Below are 19,053 nucleotides of genomic sequence, written 5' to 3'. Positions count from 1 at the left end.
TGAGTTTTCTGCTCAGACGGCTCCTCCGGACCCAGCCCATGGTACCAGAAGGTGAGGTAGGCCTCGGCGACGCCTAACCGGATCAGGCGAGGCTCAGGAGGTACATGGTGCTGGTGAAATTCCAGTGGAGGCTTTTGTGTCCAGTATGACTGGGATGCAGAGGGCCTTAGAGCAGTTGCTAGTCTTCCAGCAGCAGCAGGCTGCTCAGGGTGCAGGAAGTCGTGCTAGTGGGTCCGGTATCAAGAATCCGGATGATGTCCCTATGTCTGAGTATACCAAGTTAAGACCTGTGGAGTTTGATGGGACAGCTGGAGACCCTTTGGACTTTTTGGATGAGGTTGAAAAGAGGGCGTCTGATTTGCACTATTCTGACAGGAGGACCATCGAGATGGCCGGGTTTTCCTTGAAGGGAATAGCATCCCAGTGGTTTAGAGATTATATCCGCCCCTTTCTGGATGGGTTGTCGTGGAGGCAATTCAGAGACAGATTCGAAGAGTACTTCATCCCTTTCAGTGTAAGGCAGGAGTACAGGGAGAGGTTTGAAAGGTTAGTTAAGGGAGAATCATCTGTGGCTGAATACACGGGCAATTTGTTCAAATTGAGTAGGTATGCACCTTATCTTTGTGGGGTGAGGAGCGGAAGAACAAAGAATACATTTCAGGCTCGGCCCGAGTTTGTTTCCTTGGTTCAATCTAGGAGGCGAGCTTCCCAAAAGTTAACTTGACATGGCGAGGGGATGGAGATGGCCTACGAGGGTTTAGTCAAGGGTGACGATTGTAGGAAGAAGAAAACCAGGGTTGAGGGTCGGTCGCGACTGTCGTGCCGTACTATGGTAGTGGAAGTTACTTTGGAGGTACCGACCAGCCGCGGAGAAGTCACCGCATCCACAGAAAGGGTAGGCGTAATCGGAGGAGTAGCCGAGGATTCGAGACACAGTCGGGCTTGGTGGTAGTGGGCGAGTTCAGCTGGCTCTGGCCAAGACTTGTCGATGTGTGGCAGTCACATCGAGGGGACCGTGCCTAACATCCAAGTGGAGCCTGTTTTAGGTGTGGTGAGATGGGACATATGGCTCGAGAGTGTCCTCGCTATTTGATCGACCGGCTTTTCCAAAGGCTCGTCCGCTAGTGCGACCCACCGACTTTTCCTGCAACCGGGACATTTTCAAGATGGATCTCGGTTTGTTGGCCGGCCCGTAGTTTTGGAGGTAGATCTTCGGAGGCGGTCGGGGGCAGGGTTCAAGGTCGAGCTTCAGTGGTCTCAGCAGTCGGTAGGGGGCAAGCTAGAGTGTTTACCCTTACTCCTCAAGATCGCGAGCCTCAAATGTTTGTGGTGTTAGGTACTATTCTTATTTGTCATTCCGAGGCTAGAGTTTTGTTAGACCACGGGGCTACCCATTCTTCGTATCGCCCTAGTTTTGCCTTAAGATTGGATGTCCGACCCGTTAGGCTTGAATTCGATGTCGGTCACTTCGTTAAGCAAGGCCTTAACGTATCCGTCGTGTCCGTTGAGGGACGAGATTTGGTTCTTGACCTAATTCTTTTAGATGTAATGGATTTTGATGTGATATTGGGAATGGATTGGTTAGCTATGCATTTCGCCATATTGAATTTGCAGGGAGAAACAAGTGACTTTTCGAATTCCCCGGAGACTCGAGTTCTATTTTAAAGGTGAGCAGATACCTTCTCCCTCGAACCTCGTGTCAGTGATTGCAGCTAGGCGGATGCTTCGCCGTGGATGTCAGGGATATTTGGCTTTGGTTAGGGATACCTCTGCAAGGAAAGGTTGCGTCGAAGACGTTCCGGTGGTTTGCGAGTTTCTTGATGTGTTTCCAGAAAAACTACCTGGATTACCGCCCAATAGAGAGATAGAATTCTGTATCGACGTGATACCGGGTACAACACCTATTTCTTTGCCGCCCTATCAAATAGCACCGGCCTAGTTAAGAGAGCTAAAGGAGCAGTTGTAAGACCTCCTAGATAAGGGTTTCATTAGACCTAGTACGTCTCCTTGGGGTGCGCCTGTTCTGTTCGTAAAGAAGAAGGATGGTACCTTGCGTCTTTGCATCGACCGATTCATAATCGGTATCCGCTTCCTCACATCGATGACCTATTCGATCAGCTTCAGGGAGCTGTGTATTTCTCCAAGATTGATCTACGATCGGGGTATCACCAGTTAAGGATCCGTGGTGAAGATGTGCCAAAGACGGTGTTCAGGACGTGTTATGGGCATTATGAGTTTCTGGTGATGTCGTTTGGACTCACTAATGCCCCGGCGGCTTTTATGGATTTGATGAATCGAGTGTTCAAGGAATTTTTGGATCGTTTTGTCATCGTATTCATTGATGATATCTTGGTTTATTCCAAAAGCGAAGAGGAGCACGCGTGGCACTTGAGGATAGTACTTGGGACTTTGAGGGAACATCAATTGTACGCTAAGTTCTCCAAGTGCGAGTTCACGGTTGGAAAGCGTTGCTTTCTAGGGCACATAGTGTCTAAAGAGGGTATTCAAGTGGACCCTAAGAAAGTGGAGGCGGTGTTGAATGGCGGAGGCTAACCCGGTGGTGAAGTCGTAGCTTTCTAGGGTTGGCAGGCTACTACCGTCGATTTGTGCAAGACTTTTCGAGGATAGCGGTAGCCTTTGACTAAGTTGACTCGGAAAATGTCAGTTTCGATTGCAGCGGCGTGTGAGAGAAGCTTTCAAAAGTTGAAGGACTGTTTGACTTGACTCCGGTGTAGACCTTACCTTTTGGGACTGGTGGATTCACGGTGTATTCGGCCTTCTAGAGTGGGTTTGGGTTGTGTTCCGATGCAAAATGGAAAGGTAATAGCTTATGCGTCTAGGCAATTGAAGAGCATGAACAAAATTACCCGACCCACAATTTGGAGATGGCGTGATAATTTTTGCATTAAAGATTTGGAGGCACTATCTCATGGAGAGACGTGCGAGATTTATACTGGATCATAAAAGCTTAAAGTATATTTTTCAACGGGAAGGATTTGAACCTGAGGCGGAGAAGGTGGTTAGAGCTTCCGAAGGACTATGATTGTAATATTCTCTACCACCCGGGTAATGCGAATGTTGTGGTCGATGCTTTGAGGCAGGAAGTCGGTGAGTAGTCTTGCTCATGTCGGTGTAGAAGAGGCCATTTGGTTAGAGAGTTGCATGAACTGTATGATCAAGGGTTATAGGTGGAGATATTAGAATCGGGTACATTATTAGCACATTTCCGGATTAGGTCCGTGCTTGTGAATCGGGATGGCTCAGAATCGGGACCCACAGTTGTAGAAAATCTTGGAAGATGTGCAGCAGGGTCGAGCTAATAACTTTGTTATAAATGATGATGGCACCCTCATGATGGGCTCTAGGCTGTGTGTTCCCGATGTGGATAATCTCAGGAAGGAGATTTTAGAAGAAGCTCACCGCATTTGTCAACTTACAGTGCATCCGGGCTCCACAAAGATGTACCATGATTTGAAAGGAAATTATTGGTGGAGCGGGATGAAGAGAGATGTAGCAGAGTTTGTCTCCAAATGTCTGACGTGTCAGCAGGTTAAATTAGAGCATCAGAAGCCGTTTGGTTTACTGCAGCCGCTTCCTATACCAGAGTGGAAATGGGAAAGGATTACTATGGATTTTGTATCAGGTTTACCCAAGACTTTTGCTGGTTATGACTTCATCTGGGTAATTGTGGATCGATTAACTAAGTCAGCGCATTTTCTTCCGGTAAAGACTACCTACTCTGTAGCTAAGTATGCAAGAGTGTATCTGGAAAGGATTGTTAGTCTTCACGGCGTCTCGGTTTCCATAGTGACTGACAGGGGGCCGCGAATTTACTTCAAGGTTTTGGAAAAGTTGCAAGAGGAACTTGGTACCAGTTGGACTTGATGCGGCCTTCCATCCTCAGACGGACGGACAATCAGAAAGGACTATTCAGACTTTAGAGGATATGCTTCGGTTGTGCGTGATAGACTTTGGTGGTCAATGGGATTGGTATCTACCGTTGGTCGAATTCGCGTATAATAACAGCTATCATGCAAGTATCAAAATGGCACCTTCGAGGGCCTTGTATGGTCGGAAGTGTAGATCCCGTATGTTGGGAAGAAGTTGGTGAACGGAAGTTAGCAGGATCGGAATTGGTTCAGATCACTTCAGAAAAGATTCTGGTTATTCGCGAGCGACTGAAGACAGCTTTTAGTAGGCAGAAAAGTTATGCGGATCCAAAGCGGAAGCACGTGGAATTCAATGTTGGGGAATATGTATTCTTGAAGGTGTCTCCTATGCGTGGTGTGTTGCGGTTCGGCAAGAAGGGCAAATTGACACCTCGTTATGTGGGACCCTTTGAGATTATTAAGCGGTGGAGATGTGGCATACAAACTAGACTTGCCACCGAACTTCTCGCACGTGCATCCGGTATTCCACATATCGATGTTAAGAAAGTATATTTCAGACCCTTCGCATGTGTTACAACCACAAAATGTGGAAGTTGGTGAAGATTTGACTTATGAGGAGCAGCCAGTCAGGATCGTGGATACTCAAGTTCGCCAGCTACGCTCTAAAATTATTCCGATGGTTAAAGTTTTGTGGCGGAATCATTTGTCCGAAGAGTGTACACCGGAAACCGAAAGCGAGAAATGAGAAGCCTCTACCCTAATTTATTTCAATCCTAAGTGGGCCATGGTTTAAAATTCGAGATCGAATTTTTTTCTAAGGGGGTAGAATGTAACACCCTTAGTTGTAATAATAATAATTATATATATATATATATATAAATCTCTCCTTTTCCCCTCCCCTCCTCCTTTTCCTTCCTCCCTTCCTTCTCCCTCTCCCGTCATTGCCTTCTCCCCGCGACCGCCTACGTGCCTTGCCGCCGCCATTCGCGCCTTCCCTCCTCCTTCCTTTCCGCTGACAAGCGAAGGGCGAAGAGCGCCATCGTCGATTCGGCCTCCCTGCCGTCCTTTCCGTAAACCGACACGGAATCGGACTCCCCATCCCCAAAAACCCCGGAAGCAACCCTCCTCCGTCGGAAAATCCTTGCCGGCAGCCTTGGGAAGTGTCGCGTGAGCGGCCGACTTTCCGGCCCCGATCCGCCGGCCACTTTCCGGCCAAAACTCTTGTACTTAGGACTCCCCGCAACTTGAGCTTCGTGTAGGCGCTTCGGATTTGAATTCGACAACGTTGGCGGGACCGGCCGGACCCAGTGTTTTCTGGGCCGGAATATTTTAATTTTTAACTCGGTATAATTTTATTAGACTCCGAAAATTTTGTTATAATATTAGAATGTTATTGAGGCTATTAATTGCTTGTGTTGGGTAGTTTAAAAATAAATCAAATTAAATTGTTTGGATTGTGGTGTTTTGGAGTCGGAAAATATTAATGCAGTTCTTATGGCCCGGCTCCTGTTATTAAATTCCAGCATGTTTAATATGTTTTTGGCAGTCCTGGACCCGTTTTACGGGGGTAAATATCCGTAATTTAGGGAGGTTCACATCAAATTTCGAGAATCCTCGAGTCCAATTTAATTCTAGGCGGTCGACCTTAGGGTCTAAGTTTAGGAAGAATTTTGAATGTCTATTAATTGTATGTCTTTTGTTATTAGATAATTCAGCCTTCTCTTGACTCCACCCGAGGCGTAGGAGCGGGTGTGGAACGCATCAAATCTGTGAGTTAAAGTCATTTAATCTTTGTGCTATTGCTAGTCTGATTTTAATATGCTATTTAGAATTTGTGCTTAATATGATTATTAGTATCGCAAAATAAATGATTTCACTTGATTATTAATATTTGAAATAATATAAATATTATTATTAGTATGTTATAATAAGACAAACGTTATTATTTTTCCCCTCACAAATTGCACGTTGTTTTATCTTAAATCTTTAATCTTTATTTCGATATGTGTTGGATGAGTTCATCAGATAATGATATTTATTATATGTGATGATTGCGAATTGGGAAATGTGGCTTGTAGAACATGCCACTTTGATGGGTTACATCGGGACGCGTCATACCGGTAATGATCATGGACATGTAATAAGATATTTATGGGTTTGCCCACGGTGAGCATGGCTCTCGGGCTGATTTGTGTAAATTGCCGGAGGTAAGGTCCCTGGTCGAGCATTGCTCTCGGGGCGCCGGCTTATTTGGATACTTAAGTGACCAAACTTGAGGTAAGGTCCCTGGTCGAGCATTGCTCTCAGATTAAGAGAGCCGAATGGCTACTAGATTTCTTATTTGGATACTTAAGTGACCAGACTGGAGGTAAGGTCCCTGGTCGAGCATTGCTCTCGGGGCGCCAGTCTTATTTGGATTAAGAGAGCCAAAATGGCTGTTAGAATTTGGGGTTAGGGTTCTACTTAGCCACATGTCCCGTGAAAGTAAAAATGTCTTTATTTATTTACACTATCTTCTTTTATCATTTTATTACTATGGTGTATGATTATATATTATGATTGCAATTATATTCAGAAATTGGTATATTGTTCTGAATAACTAATATATCATGTGAAGGTTGCAATAGTCCTTAGATTATTTGATTTTGACTCACTCTCGGGGCAGCGGTCTCGGTTGTAATTTTTTCAGGTGATAGTTAAAGACCTTCGCCATCGCACATTCGACAGTCCGACTTCTTCTTCTTCGGACTTTGTAATTATCTTGTACTTCTATACTTGTCATTTTTACTCTAGAGTATCCGCAGTAGGAAATTCTAAAATTTATATAATTGTTCTGACTCCTGTTGGTAGTATGGTGATTTATTATGCAAGACAATTATGACTACTTTATATTTGGTTAATTGTATATATGGATTTGCGGGTTGGTAAGGCTTACTACGAGTTTCGGTGGCCTTAAGCCTACCCATTCCCTAGTGCCGGTCATGGGCCCCCAAAGTGGGTCGTGACATTTATGATACATAAGATTTTTGTTTTGACATATGTACTTATTTTTGACATATGAGATTCAAGTTTATATGTAGTGTTATCATTTTTTCTATTAATTTATTGATTCATAAAGAATCCCAGAATTGCAAGGTTCCGAGTGCAGAACAGTAGTGGAGCAAATCGAGAGGCAATTGGGGAGATCAATCGTAGTGCAGATTCAGATTTGGAGCTGTTCATCCAATTCGAGAGAATAGGGTGTACATGTTTCATTTTCGTTATTCTTTCATTGTAACTAATTTCCTAGTTGTTTTAAACATGAACATGTGTAACTAGATCGATTAAATCCGTTGGGATTTCTTTACTATGTTGGCTTAATATTAAATTGTTGGATTGTTTGAGTTTAGTTTTGTATCCTTCTTGCTTTCAGTATTAATAAGATAATCACTTAGAGATAAGGATAATTGACTAGTCAGATTAAGAATTAACAAAGCTTAATAGAGGCGGATTAAAGCTTAATGATAATCGAATAATCAATTGTTAGGAAAATATTCCAACTTTAGGTTCTTGAGTTTAGGAATTCGGTTATCTCGAGAGAGAAACCAAATTCAATTAAGAATTCATCCACGGGTAATTGCAATTAGTAATCAATATAATCTCTATCTTCACTAAAATTCAACTAGCTTAGGTCCCCTAGGGTTTGCTTTTTCCTTCGAGTGTTTTCCTAAATCCTTTCAGATTATTTGACACTTAGTTAATCGTTTGTTCATATTTAATCATAGCATAATACTTCATCGATTTTGTTTAGGTTAGATAACATAAGACGATGCAGTAGGTCTAGGATCATCCTTTCCCGAGAATACGACCTTGATACTAACCATTTATGCTAGTCTGCATCAATAAGTTCATTGCCTTCGATTTTAGCTACACAAATAGCTTATCATAATTAAAACACTTACTCTAATCCTAAGAAATAGTATATTATTTATATTAAAACGTTATATTAACTAATAAATAGTTTTCTAATCATACAATGATACTATTTCTATTAAAAAAAAATAGCATATTAATTATATTTTAATATTATAAAACTAATAAATTAATTTTATAATTAGACAATAATTCTAATTCTAGAAAATAACATGTCAAATTATATTTTTAATAATAATAAATTAATTTTTTAATTATATAATAAAATTTTTAATCCTAAAAATAGTAATATCAATTATATTAATTTATATAATATTAAAATTAATTAATAAATAATTCTTGTATTATTATATTAATAAAATTTTAAAATTTATAAAATTAAAGATATTTAAAAATAGTAAGTTTGCTATTATTTTTAAAATTTTATAAATTAATATTAAATATTAATTTTTTTTTAAAATTGTATATGTTAATTTGATTTTATAATTAAAATAATAATAACGATCGTACAACACATGGATAAACGACTAGTTCTTTCTAAATATAGGATATAATAATAATCATAATCCTCTTTGTCTTCTGGTTGGACTGCATAGGCCTATTGTACAATCCACCATATTTGAAAATAAAGTGCAAAATATAATATTTACTCTCTTGGAGTGATATTTTGATTTATATTGAAAATATTTATAAAAAATTTCTTTATAAGGGGGAGGAAAATCTCGTTGGATAATTTTCATGTTTGAAATCAATATTTAAACCAGTTTGATATTGCTTTAAGAACTCTTTGGTTGTATAAATCAAGTGTGGATATATCTATCATTTTGACAATATAACACTTGATTCCATGCTGTAAGAGAAGATATTTAATATAATTAATTTAAAAAATTTTAATACAAATTTTATGAAATTTTTAAAAATTTATGCATTATAAATACAGAGTATACAAGTATGATTTTATAATATTTTTTTATTTTTTAAATAGATATTTCTATATGATTTAAGAGGTATTTACGCAATCTTTTGCTAAGTTCTCATTTTTACTGTTATTATACTTTTAAGCAACACTCTTAATGCACATATTCAAGTTCAGTACAAAATTTATTTCATATTATGAGAGAAAATGATATTGTTTGTATTAACTGGAATGAATGATTATCTTTATAATTTCTTTTACTTATATAATCAAGTAGTTATGAAAAGATGCAATCCTTTAAAATTTTATTATTAAATCAATTTCTTTTTAAGAAATTTAGAGTTTTACTTATATAGTTGACGCTCGGATTATGTCGGGATTTAAGTAGCTGAATCAGGTTGGGTTGGTCAGATTAATTTTTCAGGTCCAGGAGGTGATTTCTTCCCAAAATTCAAGTATAAGCCTTCCTTCTCTCGCAGTAGAGTCGATTAGGGAGACTGACCCCACCAATTGCTAGGAGAGAAAAGAGACAGATTCCAAAGAAACCCAATGCCAATGGAGAAGGGACACTGAGAGAGGAAGATTCTGGCCTCTTCCTATCTCAAGGTGGTAACTCGTGTGATGAAAGTGAGTCTTCTATTCTTTTTATATTCTTATATTTGGCCAGGTTTCAACTTTTGGATTTACTTCCCTGCGAGCGCCATTGGAGAAGAAAAAGAAGATGATGGAAAAAGACGATGATTATTACTTGTCATTATTAACTAGATGAGACATGGAGCCTTCAGGTACACACAAATTTGCATGGTCTCTGTCCGTTTTATATAGTCATTACTTTTTTAGCCTTTTACTCATTAAGTGCTTCACTTCTATTTCGCAGTCTGTCTTTATTTTCTTATCTAATTTGAAGAATTATTGCAGTGGCCTATATTGCATTACCCATCAATTCAATCTAAACATCGGACTATAGATACCATACGACGATCATATTCTTTCACTTCTCAGTACCTCTCAGTATTTTTTTTTAAATTTTTTTAATATATTTATGGATGGAAATTTTTTAGCTCCTGATATTATTCTTAAGTGGTTCATTTTCTCTATCATCTTCTTGTGTAAATGAGCAAAAATTTATATGTACCTCAATTAATATGTTGATGGGTTCCACAAATTTTGGTTTTATTACTACATTTTCTTTATATATATGGGAATCATACTGTTTGCAAATTGAGCTACTTGAGTGTACTTAAACAGCTAAAACATATTCTATGGATCATCATGAACCTCTTCTTTCAACTTATGGTGTGAAGAAGACACCTCTCTTTACATCATCAGTCAAATGGATTCTCAAGTTTCTAATGTGGGTTATTTTCGTTTCATGGGTTGCTTTTATCTTTATTTATCCTACGCAATTTGGCAATGAATTGTTTGAGAAATGGATTCATGCCACCAGTGGAACTCTTTTTGGTCTTTCAGGTTCAGTCCCTTCTTCTTTTTCCTCTTTTTAGTTTCTATTTCTCACCTTCGTCTGATGATATTTTCCTGCTTTTTTCTCTCAATCTTGATGTTGGAAACTTCAAATTTCAGGAAGCATATTCCTGTTATTGAGCGGACCAATTCTTCTCATTGCATTTCTTTCCATTGCACATCTTATCATCGCCGGAGATGAGGGGTTCAAGCAGTATGTCATTTCTTACTTGGAGAAGTTTCTATCTTTTCATTGTTTAGCCTTACCTCTCAGTTGAATTTATACCCCCTGCTTGTTGTTTGTGCCGATCCTTTTATTCACAAGATATTTTGTATAAAAGTGTGTGAACTTTTGTTTATAGGAAGAAAGATTCAAGGTATCCGAGCGTCCGCCTGTGGACATTTCCTGTTCTCGTAGATGGACCATTTGGGGTTGTCTCTGCTGCTGAGTTCATTGGGATTCTCCTCTTTATTGTGTACATTGTGTGGGCTATTTATGCTTATACCATACAGAATATCAGCCTTATCTCTGAGTGGCATTTAAATTTTAAATTAAAAAGGTACAATTTCTGCTTTTTTGGATCAAGATCTTTTTTTTTTTCTCTGAAACTTTGTTGAGAAGATTAAAGGACAAAACACCATGGAGATACAGGGATAACTCTTAATGGCTCATTTTCTAGGAAGAATCCAGAGAGATAATCCTTTTATCTTACAGAATCTAATAAAACAAGTAACAAAAATAACTGACCATCCCCTTAGAAGTGGAAATCTAAGAACAAATGTTGCTACCATCGAAGATGGGAATGTTATGGAATAGAGAGATTCTATAAAGAAAAGGAAAGATATTAGGAAAAGATTCTTCATGACACGAAACATGTTATGGAAGACGCATCACCCGCATTGTATCAAATTGTAGGAGAGAAATTAAGAGATTACCTTGACAATTAATTTCTATAGGCTTCCTCGGTAACTTTTTTTCAAAATACAGACCAAGGTTGAAACATTTCCCTTCTTCAACAAAAGAAATTCTGTATCATCTAGAAATTGTAAGTGAGACCTATTAGTATCCTTTGAATTCATGTCATGTCTCTATTAACTCCTTTCTCAACCATTTGGCTTAAAACATCAACCATTAACAATATTGTTAGAAGTTGTATTTATCCCACATCGCTTGGTTATTAGACACTTATAGTGTATATAAGTGGATTGGGCACCCTCTTCCTTTGAGCTAGCTTTTGGGAATGAGTTCTATTCAAGCCCATTTATCATGATATCAAAGTCGGCCTTTTGTTTGCAATGATGGATTTGGACCCGGACCTTTTGCATGTCAGCTAAGCGTGAGGGAGTGTGTTAGAAGCTGTATTTATTCCATATCGATTGGTTATTGGGCACTTATACTGTATATAAGTGGATTGGACTCTCTCTTCTTTTGAGCTAGCTTGGGTGCTAGAGTTGTATTTATCTCATATCACTTGGTTATTGGGCACTTATAGTGTATATAAGTGGATTGTTCATCTTTTTCCTTTGAGCTAGCTTTTTGGAATGAGTTCTACCAAGCCCATTTATCATATACAAAAGGAGAAGAAAAAAATGGAGACAATAGTTCCTTGCCTAATTGCTTTATGCCTTTGTGACTATAAACGAAGTTTAGGCTGTGTATTTTGATGACTGAATCGACTGAAGATGTATAACACACCCTTTAATTAACTACCTACAGCTTGCTGCAAAGTCCTGTGCGTTCATAAGGACCACAATCTTATCAAGTAGGTTTGGACATACTCTAACAAAGGCCTTTCAAACTCCCAAGTGTTTAGCTACCTTTGTTTCCTTCTCTTAGCATCTGCAGTAACTTCATTACTGTTTAGATGCATCTAATATTTGCCTCCCTTCTATTGAAAGTACTTGCATTAGCTGGGATCAATACCATAGAAACAACTGGCAAGCTCCTTGGTTAGGATTTTATGAACAGTTGTTACCAAAAAAGTGCTAGAAGATTCTTGACTTTAGTGCGTGAATCTACTAATGAAACATAACAAGAAAAGATAGAGCTACTGAAGTACAGAGAAAACTTCTTCCTCCAGAATATCCATTAATTTTGAAATGGTCCTTTGAGTCAAATCAAAATTCGAGCTATAATGTAGAAAACAAACTGATGTCGAAGTATTAGTTGATGGCAACTTACTGTATCATAAATTCTTAATGGTAGCAGAGTTTTGGTAGTTTATTGTTTCAGATACTTCATGATGCATTTGTAATTAAACTTACTAATTTCTTTTTGCATGAACACTGTTACCATTAGCTTTGTGTCCCTTCTAATTTAAAATATTTCAGCATTTGGCTGATAGAATTGACAGGACTTCGACTTGGTATGATTGGATTATTTTGCTTGGCATTTTTGTTTCTTCCAATTGCACGAGGATCAGTTCTTCTCCGTATTATTGATATCCCTTTTGAGCATGCTACAAGGTACCATGTATGGTTGGGACACTTAACAATGTTGCTTTTTACTCTCCATGGGCTATTTTATGTAGTTGGATGGGCAATGCGGGGCGACCTCCTTTATGAAGTGAGTCCTCATTCTTGATTCTTTTCAATGTCATTTTGTGTATTTTTTTTCTTACATCTGTTCACAGTATTTACACATATCCATTTGCTGATTATTGGTGTTTTATTTTGTTGAAAAACCCATTTGTTGAACCTGTTCTTATAGTTAGTGGCTATAATAATGCCTCGATTATACATTGCAAGTGCAGATGAAGGATGATATCCATAGCTTATTCTAAGATTAGATCAAGGTAGGGCATTTCCCATTTTTATAGGAACTTCTGTACTAGAAATAATGGTATCTCCAATTATAGCCCCTCTGGGATGTAAAATATATCTCTTCTCACCATCCCCATAATAATGCTGTACTTTGTTGAATAATTTTAAAATAATTCTTATAGAAGGAGTACGCAGCCCCAAGTAAGGATTTTCCTAGTTTAACCTTGAGCCAGTGCCTGGTTCCTTTCCCTAATGAAAGAGAAGACTGCCAAGCAAACTGTGAAAACCAAAAACCAAAAGTTTACAAGGCTTAATTCTCTAAAATGAGGTATAGCAGAATTGACTACAGCTGTAGTACTCTTAATACGGGGTATTCCTATTAAAGGGTCATTGACCTTGAATGAGGACAATTTCTGAAAGCATGTAAAATATATATAGAGTCATATGACCTATTTTATGATACTTTTGATCATTGAATATAGTGTTTGATTGCATTTTGAAGACAAATATAAGGTATTGTTCACAAACCTAGAAAACCCGCAATTTTCACCTTCTCTGGCTTTATATTACTTCTAAACTTGGCTCCAGTGGTGCACCATTGGTGACCTTGTTTATACATAACATTTGGAATTTAAGCTGTAAAATCCATAGAATGCAAATGACCCCATGTCTTTCTTATGTTCTTTTGATTCTATGATTTGTATAGTCTTTGTTGTTTGATATCCACATCAAATCCTTGAGATTTAAGGGTATTTGGGATTAAAAAAGAGTTCATTGGATCCTTGTTGAAGAAAATGAGGTATTTTACAAATGCCTACCTAGGAGGTGAGCTTTCAATATGATACGAGTTTTTGAGAAATTCATGGATTTTACCTTAGTTTTACTAACCAGCTAATGGATTTGGTCCAAACTGTATGGATTTTTCAAACTCCATCATCTAAATCCCACAAATTAGTTACTATCAAATTAACCCATCATAGAAGACTTCACAGCTTATTTTTATGCTGCCATAATATTTCAGCCATCAAATTCTTAAAACTCGACTTTCTATTGCACTCAAATCTCACTCAATTAAAATGTATTTATACTAGAAAGTAGACCTTCAGTGGGAAAGGCTCAATAGTCATGTTGTATTCAAAGGCTCAATAGTCATTATTATCTAGATGCCAAATATAAAATTCATGCAGTTATTTAGTTCATATTTACTGAAATAGTATGAGTAGATAGATAGTGAAATCTGTCCTACATTAGAAGTGCCTTTTTCTTCAATTAACAAGAATGATACCCTAAAATGTTAACTTATTTCCTGCTGTTTGCCTAGAATCACAGTCATGACCTGCTTATGTTTATGGATATGAGGCTCTTACAGATTGATGCTGAGAGATTTTCTTATATTAATTTTGTCTGCTTGTACTGCTTCTTGATTTTTGACTTCTTGTTTTTCTTGAATTAAATGCTGATTGAGCACCAGGATCAGTTAGTTCTTAAATAAACAGTCTATATGAGAACTCATTGGATACTTCCCTCATCTTTTTATTCTCTTTAGTAGTACAACTAAGGTGTTGCACATGCTTGGCAGCCAAAGAATTTTTAAAGTAGTACAACTAAGGTGTTGCACATGCTTGGCAGCCAAAGAATTTTTAACATCCGAACATTGCATTTTAATTAAGAGAAGTCCTTAGAAGACGTTGCTCTATTACTAGTCAATAAGCTTGACATTGACGACTCTACATTAGGTTCCACATATTTATCATTATTATTATTCATACTCATATATGTATTTAGTTGCATCATATATAACCATAGGTATTTCTTTATGTGTGCCAAACTACAAGTAGGCAACCAATCCACAATAACATCAGGAGACAAGTTTTACTTTTGACTAATTGTCAATATATTTAATTATCTGTCATAAATTGTTTACCTGATTAATCCTAATTATCACAAAATCATTACAAGCATTAGTTGGATGAGTTATTTGCATGTATGATAAAGATAATATAGGATTAGTTCAGTGTATATATCTTAAACTTTTGCATTACAGTGATATAAAGTTTCATGCAGATAATGGAATGGAAAGATGTTGGCTTTGCCAATCTAGCAGGAGTTATCAGTCTTTTAGCTGGACTTTTCATGTGGGTAACATCACTTCCTGGTGTGAGAAAGTGGAATTTTGAATTGTTCTTCTACACCCATCAACTATATGTGGTCTTTGTCCTCTTTTTGGCGTTCCATGTTGGCGATTTTGTTTTCAGCATAGCTGCTGGTGGAATATTCCTTTTCATGCTTGATCGGTTTTTGAGATTCTGCCAATCACGAAGGACTGTAGATGTAATTTCAGCTAAATGCCTTCCATGTGGAACAGTGGAATTGGTCCTTTCAAAACCAGCAAGTAATGACAGTTCATCACCTGTATTTCATTTCCTGCTTATCTTCTGTTACAGCATGCATCTTATTTTCCACTTTTACAATGCAGATCTGCGGTACAATGCCCTTAGTTTCATTTTTCTTCAAATTCGGGAGTTATCATGGCTGCAATGGCATCCTTTTAGTGTATCATCCAGTCCTTTGGATGGCAAATATCATCTAACCATTCTCATAAAGGTTCTTGGGAAGTGGACAGAAAAACTAAGAGGAAATGTGAAGAATAGATCTGAGGCAGAAGTAGCAGAACTCCAGGATCAACCTTCCCAACCACATCCAAAGATAACAGCTTGTGTTGAGGGGCCATATGGGCATGAAGTGCCATACCACTTGATGTATGTATCCTGATCTCGAGATCACATATTTATAGTAATGCTGGCATTGGCTTAATGACTTCCTTAACTATGAATTATGAAATTAATGAATCAAATGCTTGATAATTTTTTGTAATTGTGGCGATTCTGTATTCTGTAATGTAAAATTTAATAATTCATTTAATTGTGTTCAAAATTTAGTTATCACCTAAAGTAATTCAACTCAAAATGATGAAGCTTGCTTCTGAACAAAAATTTGAAAAATTTAAATAAAATTATGATTCTCTGTATTTCCTGCATAATTTTTGTTTATCTTTTGATTATTATTTTAATTTACTTTCTTTTCCTCTTAGGTATGAGAACCTTATTTTAGTAGCTGGCGGCATTGGAATTTCACCTTTCCTTGCAATCTTGAGTGATGTTCTCCACCGTATAAATGAAGAAAGGGCCTGTTTACCAAAGAATATTTTGGTTACTTGGGCTATTAAAAAGTCATCTGAGCTTCCTCTTCTGTCAACTATCGACATGGAGTCAATTTGTCCATATTTCTCTGACAAACTTAATCTGGAGGTTCATATTTATGTTACCCGTGAAACATATGCCCAGTTGGTAGGTGTAATTGTACTCTTAGTGCTTATGGTACATCACTTAAGTTGTGTTTATCTATCATATTCAATTGATATAATTTGCTTCATTTGGATAACTACCACAGGAAGAGGGATTAGTTCACAAGGCCACAAATTCTTCTGTCATCACTTCATCCAAGGGATGTGGCATGTCAGTTTTGGTTGGAACAGGTGATAACATATGGTCTGGACTTTATGTTATTATATCTTCGATGGGGTTTGTTATTTTATTGGGATTGGTAGATGTTTACTACATAAATGAATATGGCATACATTCATGGTGGTACAAAGGACTTCTTTTTATAGCATGTATGGTGGTGAGCATACTTGTCTTTGGGGGCTGTGTTGTTGGTTTGTGGCATCTGTGGGAAATGAAAATGTCAGCACTGGAAGAAAACAAGGATAATGGGTTAAAGACTCGCGAGGTGAAGAATAATGAAAATGTGGCAAACAAGGATTTGTATGGGAAAAACTATGCAAGTTCTACCATGATACAATATGGTTCAAGACCAGACTTCAAAGGTATGTCCATTTCTGATGCTTGCTTCTCGTTTATTATAAGGAAGAAGGGATTATTTGAAAAAATGTGTGCTTTTTGTATGTTATCTTTGTATGTTGTCAGCAAAAAACGTATGTATGTTATCTCTATTTTCTGTTTATTGTTCGTATCCTTTACTTTGTCATGCAATACAAAGAATGAAAGTCGATGTTCTTGAAAACGAACAAGATAGGACAAAATTTGGAAAGAGTTACAAGTCGTTAGAGTTTTATAATCTATATATATATTAATTTATAAACCTAAATTTTTTTGACATGTGTACTTAATTTTTGACACATAAAATCTTTGTTTTGACATGTGTACTTATTTTTGACACATGGGAATTCAAGCTTATATGTAATTTTATAGTATTTTCTATTTATTTATTGATTAATAATTTTCTATTTTATTGATTAATAAGTTACATTCCTAATTAAATATTGACTCTAATTCTAAAAAATAGCATTTTAATTGTATTTTAATATATATTAATTAATAAATAGTTTCCTAATATAATAATCATACTAGTTCTATTCTAAAAAATATGATATTAATTATATTCTAATGCTATATTAATTAATAAAATTAGTTTTCTAATTAGATAATAATTCTAATTCTAAAAATAACATCTTAACTTAATTTTTAATATTATATTCAATTATAAATTAATTTTTTTATTATATAATAAATTTTTAATTTTAAAAAGTAGTAATATTAATTATTTTGATGGTATTAATTTATATAACACTAAAATTAATTAGTAAATATTTTTAATATAATTTTTATATTATTGCACTAATAAAATTTTAAAATTTTCAAAAATTAAGAACATTTAAAAATAGTTAATTTGCTATTTTTTTTTAAAATACTCTTCTTGGGATTCAGTGCATGTTAAACTAGAAAGACACATCCATAATGAATGAACAAGCTTCCCATTGCAGTTTAATTTTTTTTTAACTTTTTTCCCGAGTAATCAAATGTGCATTAAACATGCATGTTGCCTGAAATGAAATCCACGTCAAAGTGATTTTACTACCTTCTGAGTGAGGGAAAATTACACTCTTTATTTGCTATCTACAATTGTCAACTGCTATTGCACACAAGCCTGACTTCTTAGGTTGTAATATTAAAAGCCTTGATTTTCTTCATGTTTTAATTTTATTGCAAAAGAAACTACCCTTTCTTTACCAACACTTATTTCTCAAACTGCAGAAATATTTGGATCTATATCGAAGCGGTGGGGCCATGTTGATGTAGGTGTCATTGTATGTGGTCCTCCTAATCTGGGGACAAGTGTTGCTAGAGAGATCAGGTCTCAGAACTTAAGGAGAGAATCCCATGACCCAGTTTTCCATTACCACAGCCATAGCTTTGATCTGTAATATATAGCCAGTTAACAGCATCAAGTTTATAATACTGAAATTTCCAATGCTTGTATAGTATATATGAAGGTCTGTAGTTATGTAATATGTGAATGAGACAGGATGCTGTTTCTGCAGTTATAGTATAATGTATCTAATCAGACCTTGCCTCCAACTATGTTTGTGAAGATGCTTCATCTTCAATGCCTTCTCCTTGTTGTTTATGCTCGTGGGCGTGCACACTTGTGTGTTTGTATATATAGATAGATATATAGATGTTTACAATTCGTTGATCTGATAATGTTAACATGTGAACATCTCTGCTAGACCCAGGAATTTAAGGGCTTTCTCTTTTCCCAAAAGGAAAATGTATTAGACCATATTTCTGGTGAAATCTGAATGACTAAAATGCAATATTTTCTCTGTCGATGGAAAAGGCTAAAAGTGTAGTATACTCTTTGGAAATCCGACTTGATTTGATCAACTCACCAGAAAGTCAAGCCAAAGCAAACCAGTTAGTTGAGGTTGAGGACCTTGAATTTCAGCTCCTCAACTTTCTGTGTTCATCACTCCCTTGTGACACCTTAGATTTCTTCTTCTTCTTTCAGTGTTTATTCTTATAGCATAACTAACCATGCGATATTACTCGAGCTTTTTTTGGCGATTTGACACCTCAAGAGAGGTGGTCATGTACTGCTGCTGCTGGACCTCATTAATATTGTGTTTCATTGAAGATATTTGTGTTTCATTTGATATCATTAGAACTGTTTGGCAAAGTTTACCAACCGTAATCATGCATCTACTGTTGGAACAAACGTAGCTATAAACCAGGTAAAAACATGAACAAT

General features: G+C 36.8%; 2 protein-coding genes across 5 annotated transcripts; both read left to right on the top strand.

The window, feature by feature from the left end:
* The first annotated feature begins 91 nt into the window (after positions 1–91).
* On the top strand, positions 92–2,553 carry LOC125369509. The gene is made up of 3 exons (XM_048372276.1): positions 92–606; positions 1,615–1,892; positions 2,036–2,553. The coding sequence occupies exons 1-3, from the start codon at positions 146–148 to the stop codon at positions 2,551–2,553; spliced, it is 1,257 nt and encodes a 418-aa protein (XP_048228233.1). The 5' UTR covers positions 92–145.
* A 6,405-nt stretch (positions 2,554–8,958) lies between these two features.
* Positions 8,959–18,380, top strand: LOC8262647 (ferric reduction oxidase 6). Of its 4 annotated transcripts, XM_048371806.1 has the most exons (11): positions 8,965–9,503; positions 9,967–10,188; positions 10,300–10,393; positions 10,542–10,739; positions 12,511–12,745; positions 15,007–15,077; positions 15,198–15,334; positions 15,419–15,701; positions 16,034–16,289; positions 16,393–16,828; positions 18,057–18,380. In XM_048371806.1, exons 1-11 carry the CDS (start codon positions 9,491–9,493, stop codon positions 18,224–18,226), a joined length of 2,115 nt encoding a protein of 704 aa, XP_048227763.1. In that variant the 5' UTR covers positions 8,965–9,490; the 3' UTR covers positions 18,227–18,380. The 4 variants fall into 4 exon arrangements, with proteins under 4 accessions (XP_048227762.1, XP_048227764.1, XP_048227763.1 ...); XM_002519344.4 differs by having other exon boundaries at positions 8,966–9,503; positions 15,007–15,334; XM_048371805.1 differs by having other exon boundaries at positions 8,959–9,503; positions 15,007–15,701.
* Positions 18,381–19,053: the final 673 nt, after the last annotated feature.

Source organism: Ricinus communis, chromosome 3, assembly GCF_019578655.1.
Source record: "Ricinus communis isolate WT05 ecotype wild-type chromosome 3, ASM1957865v1, whole genome shotgun sequence".
Lineage (NCBI taxonomy): Eukaryota > Viridiplantae > Streptophyta > Magnoliopsida > Malpighiales > Euphorbiaceae > Ricinus > Ricinus communis.
Note: the sequence above shows the minus strand (reverse complement) of the source record. Positions and strands in the feature narration are given on the sequence as shown.